Source organism: Hemiscyllium ocellatum, chromosome 47 (genome assembly GCF_020745735.1).
Source record: "Hemiscyllium ocellatum isolate sHemOce1 chromosome 47, sHemOce1.pat.X.cur, whole genome shotgun sequence".
Taxonomy (NCBI): domain Eukaryota; kingdom Metazoa; phylum Chordata; class Chondrichthyes; order Orectolobiformes; family Hemiscylliidae; genus Hemiscyllium; species Hemiscyllium ocellatum.
Window position 1 is genome coordinate 11,934,202 of NC_083447.1, and position 13,698 is coordinate 11,947,899.

A 13,698-nucleotide genomic window follows, 5' to 3' on the forward strand; every position below is an offset into this window, starting at 1 on the left:
GAATTTGGAAATATATCACTGTTCCTTCAATGTTTCTAAGTCAAGCTCCTGGAATGGAATTGTGGGTCTACCTGCAGCACATTGAGTCACAGAGTCATACAGCATGGAAACAGACCCCATCGGTCCAACATGTCCATGCCGAACATAATACCAAACTAAACCAGTTCTACCTGTCTGCGTTTGGCCCATCTGCCTCTAAACCTTTCTCAATCATGTACCTGTCTAAATGTCTTTTAAATGTTGTAACTACCACTTTCTCTGGCAATTCATTCCACATACGAGCCACTCTTTGTATGATAAGGTTGCTGCTCACGTTCCTTCTAAATCTTTCTCCTCTCACTTTAAAAATATACCCCTTAGTTTTGAACTCCCCCTACTCTAGGGAAAAGACCTTTGCCATTCACCTTATCAATGCCCCTCATGATTTATGAACCTCTATAAGGTCACCTCCGGTGAAAAAAGTCCCAGCCTATCCAGACTCTCCTGAGAGCTCAAACTGTTCATTCCCGACAACATCCTGGTAAATCTTGTCTGATCACTCTCCAGATTAATAATATCCTTCCTATATTGTCTGAGTTGAGATGTCACCTATTTTTATAACACCTTGTTATCTCAAGAATGTAACTTAAAAGAGGTTCTAGGATTTACATATTAATGAACCAAAACCTGCCACCCATTCTAAAAGATGAAAGACTTAACAGCAATCTAGGTTTGTTCAATATATCGTTTTAATTGCATGACACTTTTGCTATAAATTCTGTGTCTTATGATCCTACTCCACAGCTACCTGATGAAGGAGCAGCGGTCTGAAAGCTAGTGCTTCCAATTAAACCTGTTGGACTATAACCTGGTGTTGTGTGATTTTTAACCCTGTCCACCCCAGTTCAACACTGGCACTCTACATCAATCCTTCCTATAACAGTTAAAAATTACACAACACCAGGTTATAGTCCAACAGGTTTATTTGGAAGCACTAGCTTTCAGAGTGACGCTCCTTCATCAGGTGGTTGTGGAGAATAGGATTGTAAGACACAGAATTTATAGCAAGTGTTTACAGTGTGATGTAACTGGAATTATATATTGAGAAAGACCTGGATTGTTTGTTTTTTTTAAATTTTGTGATTTTCATATGAAAGAACTGAAACCAACATGGTCATTCTAAAAGATGAGAGGTTTGACAAACAATCCAGGTCTTTCTCAATATATAATTCCAGTTACATCTTTTGCGATAAATTCTGTGTCTTACAATCTTATTCTCCACAACCACCTGATGAAGGGGCAGCGCTCCAAAAGCTAGTGCTTCCAAATAAACCTGTTGGACTATAACGTGGCGTTGTGTGATATTTCTACACCCCATTTGTCTCCAAGTCATTTCCACAACAGGGCATTGCAGCGGTTCACAAAGGCAGCTCACCGCCACCTTCTCAAGGGGCAGTTAGGGGCAGAGAATCAATGCTGGGCCCAGCCAGTGATGCCCCATGTCCCATGAGCAGATACAAGGTGCTGCTCTGGTCCCTGGATCATTGACTGATGCTGACGGGGTCACGTGCTGCTCCATCTGGTGGAGGCAGCCACAGTCCCCGCAGTAGCCACAGGGGGCGCTGCACCGGCCCGGTACGAATGTTCAGGGACCGCGGGGAGCGGGATCCGGGCGGAACCTGTGTCCCCCCCCCCCCCCCCCTCCCCAGGCTCCGGGCGGAACCTGTGTCCCCCTCCCCCGGTTCCGGGCAGCTCACAGGGGAGTGTGGCTGTGATTCCGGGCTCGGAGATAGGCCCCGGGGGCTTCCGACAGAGACAGGGACCCCGCCGTAACAAAACCAACCCCCGACCCTATCCCCTCCCGGGGGTGGAGGAAGGTATTGGGGGAGGGGGGTGGAGGAAGGTATTGGGGGAGGGGGGTGGAGGAAGGTATTGGGGGTGGGGGGTGGAGGAAGGTATTGGGGGAGGGGGGTGGAGGAAGGTATTGGGGGGTGGAGGAAGGTATTGGGGGGTGGAGGAAGGTATTGGGGGTGGGGGGTGGAGGAAGGTATTGGGGGAGGGGGGTGGAGGAAGGTATTGGGGGTGGAGGAAGGTATTGGGGGAGGGGGGTGGAGGAAGGTATTGGGGGAGGGGGTGGAGGAAGGTATTGGGGGGGTGGAGGAAGGTATTGGGGGGGTGGAGGAAGGTATTGGGGGGGTGGAGGAAGGTATTGGGGGGTGGAGGAAGGTATTGGGGGGTTGAGGAAGGTATTGGGGGGTGGAGGAAGGTATTGGGGGGGTGGAGGAAGGTATTGGGGGGTGGAGGAAGGTATTGGGGGGTTGAGGAAGGTATTGGGGGGTGGAGGAAGGTATTGGGGGTTGAGGAAGGTATGGGGGGTTGAGGAAGGTATGGGGGGTTGAGGAAGGTATTGGGGGGTGGAGGAAGGTATTGGGGGGGTGTGGAGGCATATATGGGGGAGGGTTGGAGGAGGATGGGGCAGGGGATGGAGAAACATGTGGGAAGAAGGGAAAGGGGGAGGAAGAAGGAGGGGGGGAAGGAGAGGATGGCAGGAAAGATGGATGAGGGGGAAATGAGTGAAGGAGAGGGAGGGAGGGAATGAAGGTGAGGTAGAAAGGGAGGGGGGAGTTTGGAAAGGAAGGCAAGATGACTGGGAGGAAAGGGGACGGAAGGAGATCGAGGGGAAGGGGGTACAGCAATGCAGAATTAAAGGGGAGGTTGTTGGAGAAGAGGATTGGGAGAGGGGTGGAAAGGAGCGGTGTAGTTGATAAGGCCAGGGGTAAGAGGGAAGGAACAAGATGAAGGGAGAGTAGTGAGATGGAGCAGACAGAAGGGATGGTGGAGGGGGCCAAGGGGGAAAGAGAGCAGGAGGGGTGAGGGAGGAGCAGAAAGGCAAGAGGAAGGTTAAAGGAGTGAAGAGGAACAAACTGGAGAAGTAAGGGACAGGTGGGTTTAGGAATGGGAAAGGACAGGAAAAGGGGTTGTAGACAAGACAGAGGAAACGGAGAGTGGGAATGGAGGGGCACAGCAGGGGACTCGGGGGTGGAGAACGGTGCCCCAGGGGTCTGTGAGAGTTATACTGAGGTGGGGTGTGAAGCCATCACCTTGGTCAGGTTGAATTGAGTAAAATTTAGTGGTGAGTCAAACAGAAAAGCAATACCCCATACTCAGTCTGGCTGCCTCACCTGGCAGGGTCAAAGGTTCACCAGTGTCGTGGTCCTATTGTGGAATTGCAGTACAAGGGAGGCTGTGAGCAAGGACACGCAACTGTTGGAGCATTCAGTCTTGAACTGAAGGCTTGTCTCAACCCATTTGAAATGCTGAGTTTAATGATTGCAATTGCAGCTGACCCTGTGATTGTTGTGTGTTCTGTATTTGTTCCCTTGCAGCTCCGTCAGATGGCTACACCCATGTCGGTTGTGCGACTGCCCAGGGGTCCCAGTGGGCATAGCCGAGGCTTTGATCCAACCTCACCGCGGTATCAGGCCCTGGCTCCCTCCTCCATCCAAGCCTCCACCAACGGCTGCCTCAAGGAGGAGCAGAGGTCGCGGTCGACGCTTCGGGAACGCTTCCTGCGCAGCCTGATTGCAATGGCGGGGAAGACCGTGGACTTCACGATGTACGAGAGGGTCTCTGTCACTGCCACTTTCGCGGCGTCAGACATCGACATCCTGAACTTCCAGGTCTCTCACTTGCAGACACCACTGGGCATTCAGAAGGAAGCGCTGTTGCGATGCCCGGACATCATTGCCTATACGTTCAACCTTTGACCTTTCCTTGCTGTTTAAGAGCGTGAAGATTAAACCCTTTTCATTGCCTGCGTTCATTCCAGGTCAAGTCTTGAGCCACGCTGACAGAAACGACTGAAGAAATGTCACCTTTTTTTACCCCGTGTGGGGGTTACTGGCAGACTGAGGTGTGGTAATCAGAGTTCACTGGTGTTAGTCACAAACTGATCTTTAGTTTGAAAAGAACTGTCCTTAAAATGCAATAAAGGTTTAGATTATAAATCCAAGATTCTGAAGTTGTAGTCACTGTTCCCTGTTTTCACTTTAAAGCTGAAACCCCTTCTCCTCTCCACCAGGGGATCTCTTTACTACTTTAATTTCTTGTTTGTTGCCAGGGTTGGAGGATTTGAGCTATAGGGAGAGGCTGAATACGCTGGAGCTGTTTTCCATGGAGCTTCAGAGGCTGAGGGGTGACCTTATAGAGGTTTATAAAATCATGAGGGGCACGGATAGGGTAAATAGACAAGGTCTTTTTCCTGGGGTGTGGGAGTCCAGAACTAGAGGGCATAGGTTTAGGGTGAGAGGGGAAAGATATAAAAGGGATCTCAGGGGAAACTTTTTCACACAGGGTGACGTGTGTATGGAATGAGTTACCAGAGGAAGTGGTACAATTATAACATTTAAAAGGCATCTGGATGGGTGTATGAATAGGATGTGTTGGAGGGATATGGGCCAAGTGCTGACAAATGGGCCTAGATTAGGTTAAGATACCTGGTCAGCGTGGATGAAGAGTCTGTTTCTGTGCTTAACATCTCCAAAATTGTACAAGTTTTTAAAAGAAAACCAATCTGTATTTATGTAGCACCTTTAACTTCATAAAATGATGTTAGACAGCAAAATTTGTCCACTGTGCCAACATCAGGCAATATTAGGACAGATGAGCAAAAATTTGACTAAAGAGGAAGTCTTTAAAAGACTTTTTAGGGCAGGATAAAAAAAACCCAGCAGTAAGGTCTTGGGAAGGAATTCTGGATCTTCAGGCCTTCCCACTGAGTTGGTGGAACACAGATCCTGGAGGGTTCCGAGGTGGTTCCAGAGATGGGGAAGATCGAGAATTCAAGAGGTATTTTTTTTTTAAACGTGGTTTATTATTGTCGCAATGCAGTATAGGCAGACCATATAATACAAAGGGTGTTAGAACAGAGCGAGGGATACAATGTTATGGCTATAGAGAAGGTGAACAAAGAGCGAGTTCAACATTACATTTGAGAGGTCCGTTCAGAAGTCTAATAACACCGGGGAAAAAGCTGTTCTTGAATGTGTTGGTACGTGTGTTTAAGCTTTTGTATCTTCTGCCTGACAGAAGGGATTATAACCGGGGTGGGAGGGGTCTTTGATGACACGTTGGCTGCCTTCCCGAGGCAGCGAGAACTGAGGTCAGTGGATGGAAGATTGGCTTGCCTGATGGACTGAGATGTGTTCACAACTCTCTCTAGTTCCTTACAGTTCTGGGCAGAGCAGTTGCCGTCCCAAGCTCTGATGTATCCGTACAGGCTGCTTTCAATGGTGCATCTATCAAAATTCACGAACATGCCGAATTTCCTTAGCCTCCTGAGGAAGTTAGAGGCGTTATTGTGCTTTCTTGAAAACGAAGATGAGAATTATTTCAAATGTCTAATTGCGGAATAAAATCTAATGTCGAACTAGTGAAATCTAATGTGCTTTCTGTTTGGCAAGCATGTGCTGATTGAATACAGTCTGTGTTTTGCCTCTAGTGAGCAGCCAAAGAGAGAGAGAGAGAGAACATTACAGCACAGTACAGGCCCTTCAGCCCTCGATTTTGCGCTGACCTGTGAAACCAATCTGAAGCCCATCTACTGTGGGTGGCACAGTGGTTAGCGCTGCTGTCTCACAGCGCCAGAGACCCAGGTTCAATTCCCGACTCAGGCGACTGTGTGGAGTTTGCACGTTCTCCCTGTGTCTGCGTGGGTTTCCTCCGGGTGCTCCGGTTTCCTCCCACAATCCAAAGATGTGCAGGTCAGGTGAATTGGCCATGCTAAATTGCCCGTAGTGTTAGATAAGAGGTAAATGTAGGGGAATGGGTGGGTTGCGCTTCGGCGGGTCGGTGTGGACTTATTGGGCCTGTTTCCACACTGTAAGTAATCTAATCTAATTATCATCCATATGTTTACCGAGTGACCGTTTAAAGTTGACGAGTCTGCTACAGGCAGGGCATTCTACGCCCTCACTACTCTCTGAGTAAAGATGCTGTCTGACAGGGAATGAGTGGGTTGTTGCATGACAATGTAGATCAGCAAGCAAAGGGGTGTGGGTGATTGAAATTTGTGGTTGCGAGTTCCGATGAGGGCAGCAGAGTTTTGGTTGACTTGCGTTTCCAGAGGGTGAAACCTGGAGTGGACTTCGACAATCGGGTCAAGGTGGAATGGATGAGAGATTTGACAGAAGCTGAGCTGGAACAGGTGAGGTCAAGTGATCTTGCGGAGATGGGAATAGGTGTAATTAAGTGATATTCTGAACTCAAATTCGGAGTCATCTGATCGACACTTTGTTACATTTGTGCCCCAAGATTCAAAATTGTCAGCAAAACAAAGGCACTGGAATGGGAATGATAGGCTGAATGGCCTCTTGCACTGTGAGATTCATTCCCTGCCTGATTGTCAGTGCCTTAGATTGTTCAAAAGGCCACTTGCTTTGTGGTATTCTAGCCTAACGGTAAAAATGAAGAAGGTGGGGACTGCATCTTGTCTCTGTGCAAGAATGAAAAGAGAGTTTGGAAGTTAAAAAGAAACAAACTTAGGAATCCTGAAATTGCAAACTGTTTAATAGCATGGTTCAAGGCTCCCAAAGCAATTAAGGTGTTCTCAGCCTGTGAGTGGCATTGTTAATGACAGCCTCGTACTATACATCCCCAGTACGATACCAGGCCCAAAGTTAAAATGTCCCAGCGTCTACAATCCATGGGGAAGTACGGATCCGGGAGGATAACCATTTTGGATATTGCCGGCCTTTTTTCCAAATGTGAGTAAGTCGTAAATATCGCAGTTTGTGAACAAAATTGCTGGAAAAGCTCAGCAGGTCTGGCAGCATCTGTCCAGTTAACCTTTCGGAGTGAAGCGACCAGGGGATCTGAGGAAGGGTTACTCAACCCAAAGCATTAACTCTCGATTTCTCTCCTCAGGTACTGCCAGACCTGTTGAGTTTTTTTCCAGCAATTTCTGTTTTCAGTTTCAATGGTTGCAAACTGGTTTGCAGGGAGAAAGTATGAGACATGGAGTGACGGATAAAGGGGTAGATTCTGCTCATTTCTATTGTCAAAAGGTGCACTTGCTTTGCAGTAAAGGTACCTTGAGGTAAGAGTGACCATAATGGGTGGCACAGTGGTTAGCACTGCTGCCTCACAGCGCCAGAGACCCGGGTTCAATTCCCGCCTCAGGCGACTGACTGTGTGGAGTTTGCACATTCTCCCCGTGTCTGCGTGGGTTTCCTCCGGGTGCTCCGGTTTCCTCCCACAGTCCAAAGATGTGCAGGTTAAGGTGAATTGGCCATGCTAAATTGCCCATAGTGTTAGGTAAGGGGTAAATGTAGGGGTATGGGTGGGTTGCGCTCCGGCGGGTCGGTGTGGACTTGTTGGGCCGAAGGGCCTGTTTCCACACTGTAAGTAATCTAATAATACGATAGGATTTTTAGATACTTTCTCATCAACCTATTCAGAGACATTATACATCCCTCTGGAGCCCTGGCTGTCTGATTTGGGATTTTACACTCTGTTTGTCAGTGATTGGATGAAGTACAGAACAAGAGACTTGCCTGAGGTAAATGGGGTAACTCCAAAGGAATGTATGGTCACTGGCATTTAAAAGAATTTGTAGCTGGTTTTCAATAGATAATCCTTGAAGGCACAAAAGAGTAGTCGACTGTGACTTAACAATCGTGGAGGGTTGTAATGCAGAAGGCAGCCATTCAGCCTGTCACTTTTGTGCTAGCTTACTGCAAGCAAGAGTTGTGGAAGAATATTAGTTTGAAGACTGGTCTAACAATGAAGCCACAAAGCGTCGTAAACCCGAGGGTTGAGAAGAATTTAAAATTCAGCAAATGCGAATTTGAAAAGGAAAGGCAATAGACAAGCAAGAGATGTTTAAAAAAAAGTTGTACATTTCTATGTAAATGAGAGATGAACACATGTCAGTGTGATTCCACTTCAGACAGATCCAGGTGAAAATATAACAGAGAAGGAGGAAATGGTGACATGAAACTCATACTTTGCCAATCTTCATCTTTGAATCCCTACAGCATGGAAGCCGGCCATTCAACCCATCAAGTCCACACTGACCTTCTGAAGAACATCCCACCCAGACCCACCCTATCCCTGGGACCCTGCAATTCCCATGGCTAACCCACCCAGCCTGCACATCCCTGGACACTTTTGGCAAAATAGCATTGCCACTCCACCTAACCTGGTAAAAATCCTGGAAGAAACGGGGACCTAACGAGTGAGGAATTGAAACAAATCGTGATAAACAAAGAAATGGTACTGGGTAAAATAACAGAATCAGGGTGGTGACAAATCCCCTTGCCCTGCCAACTTGCATTTTGGATTTTAAAACCCTGAACTGCAGAAGTGGTCGATGCTATGGATTTTGTTCAGGCAGAATGCCTTAGATTCTAGGCTTAGAAAGCCACAAACGTGACCTCATCATGAAATGAGGAAGAGTAAAAGGAGAACCAACAGTCTTGTGTTATGGTGGTTTGTGTTCCTTGTCTTTTAAGATTGATATAGAACATAGAAAAATACAGCGCAGTACAGGCCATTTGACCCTCGATGTTGCGCTGACCCTAGCCCACTATCCTCCATATGCCTATCCAATGCCCGTTTAAATGTCCATAAAGAGGGAGATTCCACCACTGCTGCTGGCAGGGCATTCCATGAACTCACAACTCGCTGAGTAAAGAATCTGTCCTATACCCGCCACCCCTTAACTTAAAGCTATGCCCCCTCGTAATAGCTGACTCCATACGTGGAAAAAGGTTCTCATTGTCAACCCTATCTAAACCCCTAATCATCTTGTACACCTCTATCAAGTCACCCCTAAACCTTTTTTTCTCCAATGAAAACAGCCCAAGTGCCTCAGCCTTTCCTCATACGATCTTCCTACCATACCAGGCAACCTCCTCTGCACCCATTCCAGTGCCTCCACATCCTTTCTATAGTATGGCAAAACTGCACACAATACTCCAGATGCGGCTGCACCAGAGTCTTATACAACTGCAATATGGCCTCAAGACTCTGGAACTCAATTCCTCTACCAATAAAACCCAGTACGCCATATGCCTTCTTCACAGCACTATTTACCTGGGTGGCAACTTTCAGAGATCTGTGTACATGGACACCAAGATCCCTCTGCTCATCCACACTACCAAGTATCCGACCATTAGCCCAGTACCCCCTCTTCTTGTTACTCTTACCCAAGTGAATCACTTCACACTTACCTACATATGAGGAGTAATCTCTTTGTTCAGAAGGTTATGAATCTTTGGCGCTGTGGTAAGATGGAGTGGTGAAAGAAGGGTGGTGATGTTGTAATATTGATCGTGGCACGAAGGAGGTAAACAGTTTAGAAGGCTTCTAAAGCTGGGAGAATTGAATTGAATAGAACTTATTATCACATATACTGAGGCACAGTGAAAAGCTTTATCTTGCGAGCAACACCGGCAGATCACAGAGTTAAACAGCACAGATCAGCAAATAATAAGTAAACAGCGGCAAAAATAAAAACACAAGTACAAGTGAATGTTGAAGAGTTTGTGAGTCAATTCAGTATTCGAACAACAGTAGGATAGAAACTGTTTCAAAACCAGCTGGTGCGTGTGTTCAGGCTTCTGTACCTTCTCCCCGATGGTAGAGGTTGTAGAAAAACATTGCCAGGGTGGGATGGATCTTTGAGAATGCTGGCGGCCTCTCTTTGGAGAAAGGACTGCAGATGCTGGAGATCAGAGTCAAGAGTGTGGCGCTGGAAAAGCACAGTAGGTCTGGCGGCATCCGAGGAGCAGGAGAATCGATGTTTTGGGCATACGCCCTTCATCAGGAATTCCTGGTGAAGGATTTATGCCCAAAACGTCAATTCTCCTGCTCCTCGGATGCGACCTCATCTTCTCAAATAAAGCCATTTAGTTACAATTAAAACCCAAGAAGTGGCCAACCATATTTTATGGAGTGTACATTCTTAATTATCTGGCAGATTTGCTATCCATGGATCTATGTCCATGTGAGATTGGCTGATTTTACATTTTCCTAATAGATATTTCGTAGAATGCCTAAAGTGTGGACAGAGGCCATTTGGCCTATCAAGTCCACACAATGATCCTCCAAACAGCATCCCATTCCATAGACGGAAGTGAGGACTGGAGATCAGAGTCAAGATCAGAGTGGTGCTGAAAAAGCACAGCAGGTCAGGCAGAATCTGAGGAGCAGGAAAATCGACGTTTCGGGCAGGAGCCTTTCCCATCACATCCCCTATCCCCGTAACCCCGCATTTCCTGTGGCAGGTCCACCTCACCTGCACACCATGGGGCAATTTAGCATGGCCAATCCACCTAATCTGCACAACTTTGGACTGTGGGAGGAAACCAGAGTACCTGGAGAAAGCTCACACAGACTCATGGAGAACATGCAAGCTCCACACAAATAGTCACCCAAGGCCGGAATTGAACCCAGTTCTCTGGCACTGTGAGGCAGCAGTGCTAACCACTGAGCTACTGTGATAGAAAGGGACTTTTCTATTCTAGCACTATCTGCATTTTTTGTGTTTTCTGTGCAAATTCTGGGCCCCATCCCCTGTGGGTAACAAGAACTTAGTTTATTATAAACATCCCTACATTGTAAAGGAGCGATGGAAATTTTCTGATCTTTAGGCAAATTTCAGAGACTGTGAAACAATAGGGTAATAAGAGAGAAGTTGAATTTGTCCAATATTCATTGGGATAGACATAATGTGAAGGGTTTAATGGGTGTAAAAGTCTAAAACCGTATCTAGGAGAGTTTTTTAAGCCAGCACATTGCAAGTCCTACAGCAGAGGGAACTAATTTTAGGGAACAAAGTATCTGTGGAGGGCAATTTTGGGAATTGTGATCATAAACCAAGTTAGTTATGGAAAAGGACAAAGATGGGCCAGACGTAAAGGGTGAGAGTGTTGTGGTGGCTCAGTGGTCATCACTGCTACCTCACAGTGCCAGGGACTCAGGTTCGATTCCAGTGTTGGGTGACTGTGTGTGGAGTTTGCACATCTCCCCATGCCTGTGTGGGTTTCCTCCAGGTATTCCTGCTTCCTCCCACAGACCAACGATGTGCTGGTTAAAGCAAATTGCCCCATTATGCCCATGGATGTGCAGGCTAGCCATGGGGAATGCAAGGTGACAGGGAGAGGGATGTAGGAGAAAGTGAGGACTGCAGATGCTGGAGTATCAGAGCTGAAAATGTGTCGCTGGAAAAGCGCAGCAGGTCAGGCAGCCCAAGGAGCAGGAGAGTCGACATTTCGGGCATGAGCCCTTCCTCAGAGATAGGGATGTGTCTAGGTGAGATGATCTTCAGAGTGTTGGTGGCTCAATGGGCCAAATGGCCTGCTTCCATACTTTAGGAATTCCATGATTTTCTAAAGGTTCTGAATTGGGGTCAAGCCAATTTTAATATGATAGAATAGGATCTGGGAGCAGCTATATTAGATTGGATTCACTACAGTTTGGAAACAGGCCCTTCAGCCCATACTGACCCTCCAAAGGGTTACCGACCCCCCCTCTGATTAATGCATCCAATACTATGGGTAATTTAGCATAGCCAATTCACCTGACCCGCACATCTTTGGACTGTGGGAGGAAACCTGAGCATCCGGAGGAAACCCACGCAGATGCGGGGAGAATGTGTAAACTCCACACACAGTCACCCAAGGCTGGAATCAAACCTGTGACCCTGGTGCTGTGAGGCAGTAGAGCTAACCGCTGAGCCACCGTGCCACCCCTACTTGTCAGAAAATCTACATCAGAGCAGTGGGAGTCCTCAAAAAGGAAGTAGCGAGTGTGCAGGATCAACATATTCCTTTAAAGGTGAAAGATGGGACCAACAAGTCCAGAAAACCTTGGATGTCAAAGGATTTACAGGATTGGATAAGGAAAGCAATGGGGATGCTCAAGGCAGTGGATACCTGAGAGTATAGCAAGGGCTTAAAAAAGAAATGAGAGTGAAGAGGAGGCATGAGAAACCAATGCGGGTAAAATAAAGGACATTAGGGACAAGAGGATAACCAGGGGGAAGAGTAGGACACATTAGGGATCAAATTGGCAATCTGTGTATGGAGCTGGAAGAGATAGGTGAAGCTTTTAATGAGTACATAGCATCTGTATTCCCTACACAGAAGGACACTGTCAGTATATATTTCATGGCAAAGTCTGTAATGTACTTGAACAAATTAGCATTGAGTGAAAAGAAGTCTTAGCAATTTTAACAGCTTAAAATTGGGTAAAACCTCAGGCCTAGATGAGGCAAAGTTAAAAATCACACAACACCAGGTTTTGGTCCAACAGATTTAGTTGGAAGTACAAGCTTGTAGTTTCAATTAAACCTGTTGGACTATAACGTGGTGTTGCGTGATTTTTAACTTGGTCCACTCCAGTCGAACACTGGCACCTCCATATTGTGAAAGGCAAAGGCAGGGATTACAGTCTAACGTTAATTTTCAAACACTCTCTGGCCAACAGAAAAGGATGACTAATGTGGTATCATTATTCAAGAAGGGTCGTGGGGATAATTTAGGAAACTATAGGTCAATGAGTCTAACATCAGTGATAGGGAAATGAGTGAAAACTATTCTGAGGGACAGATTAATCAACACTTGGTGAGGCAAGGATTATTGTGGCTCCCTGCTCTAGGAAGGAGGTTGTGAAACTTGAAAGGGTTCAGAAAAGATTTACAAGGATGTTGCAAAGGTTAGAGGGTTTGAGCTACAAGGAGAGGCTGAATAGGCTGGGGCTGTTTTCCCTGGAGTGTTGGAGGTTGAGGAGTGACCTTACAGAGGTTTATAAAATAATAGGGGCATGGAGAGGGTGAATAGCCAAGGTCTTTTCCCCAGGTAGGGGAGTCCAAAGCTAGAGGACATAGGTTTAAGGTGAGAGGAGAAAGATTTAAAAGGGACCTAATGGGCAACTTTTTGATGTATGTATGGATGCTTTTTGGAATGAGCTGCCAGAGGCGGTGGTGGAGGCTGGTACAATTCTAACATTTAAAAGGCATCTTGGTGGATGTACAAATAGGAAGGGTTTAAAGGGATATGAGCCAAATGCTGACAAATGAGACTAGATTAATATCTGGTCAGCATGGATGAGTTGGATTGAAGGTTCTGTTTCTGTGCTGTACATCTCCATGACTCTATGGTCGTGTGGTAAATGTTGAGGAGGAAAGCCTTAGATTACAGGAAGATACAGTCAGGCTGGTCTGATGGGCTGAACAGTGGTAGATGGCGTTTAATCCTGAAAAGTATGGAGTATGAATGGTAGGATCCTATGAAGTACAGAGGATCAAAGGGACCTTTTATGTGCATGTCCATAGATCCCTGAAGGTAGAACAGGTAGGTAAGGGATGTTTGCCTTTATTAGTCAAGGTATTGAGTACAAGAGCCAAGAGGTTATGATGGAACTGTTGATGATTTTATTTCGACCACTGCTGGAGTACTATGTGCACGTCTGGTTGTCGTACTATAGGAAGGTTGTGATTGATTTAGAGAAAGGACATAGAGGACTCGACTAAAGTGATTCAGCTTTGAAGAGAGATTACAAAGGCTGGGGTGTTTTCCTCAGGGCAGAGAAGGCTTAGGGGTCCTATTTGAGGTGCACAAAATTGAAGGGGTATAGATCGTGTAGATTGGAAGAAACTTTTTCCCTTAGTACAGGGATCAGTAACCAGAGGACATGAATTTGAGGTAAGGGACA

At 46.6% G+C, this 13,698-nt stretch overlaps 1 protein-coding gene across 1 annotated transcript; it reads left to right on the forward strand.

Moving 5' to 3' along the window:
* Positions 1-1,638: 1,638 nt before the first annotated feature.
* Positions 1,639-3,991, forward strand: gemin7 (gem (nuclear organelle) associated protein 7). The gene is made up of 2 exons (XM_060856072.1): positions 1,639-1,856; positions 3,366-3,991. Exon 2 carries the CDS (start codon positions 3,375-3,377, stop codon positions 3,744-3,746), a length of 372 nt encoding a protein of 123 aa, XP_060712055.1. The 5' UTR covers positions 1,639-1,856; positions 3,366-3,374; the 3' UTR covers positions 3,747-3,991.
* Positions 3,992-13,698: the final 9,707 nt, after the last annotated feature.

Excerpts from the sequence above, each read along its gene's own strand:
- gemin7 (XM_060856072.1), top strand. The coding sequence starts at position 3,375 with ATGGCTACACCCATGTCGGTTGTGCGACTGCCCAGGGGTCCCAGTGGG.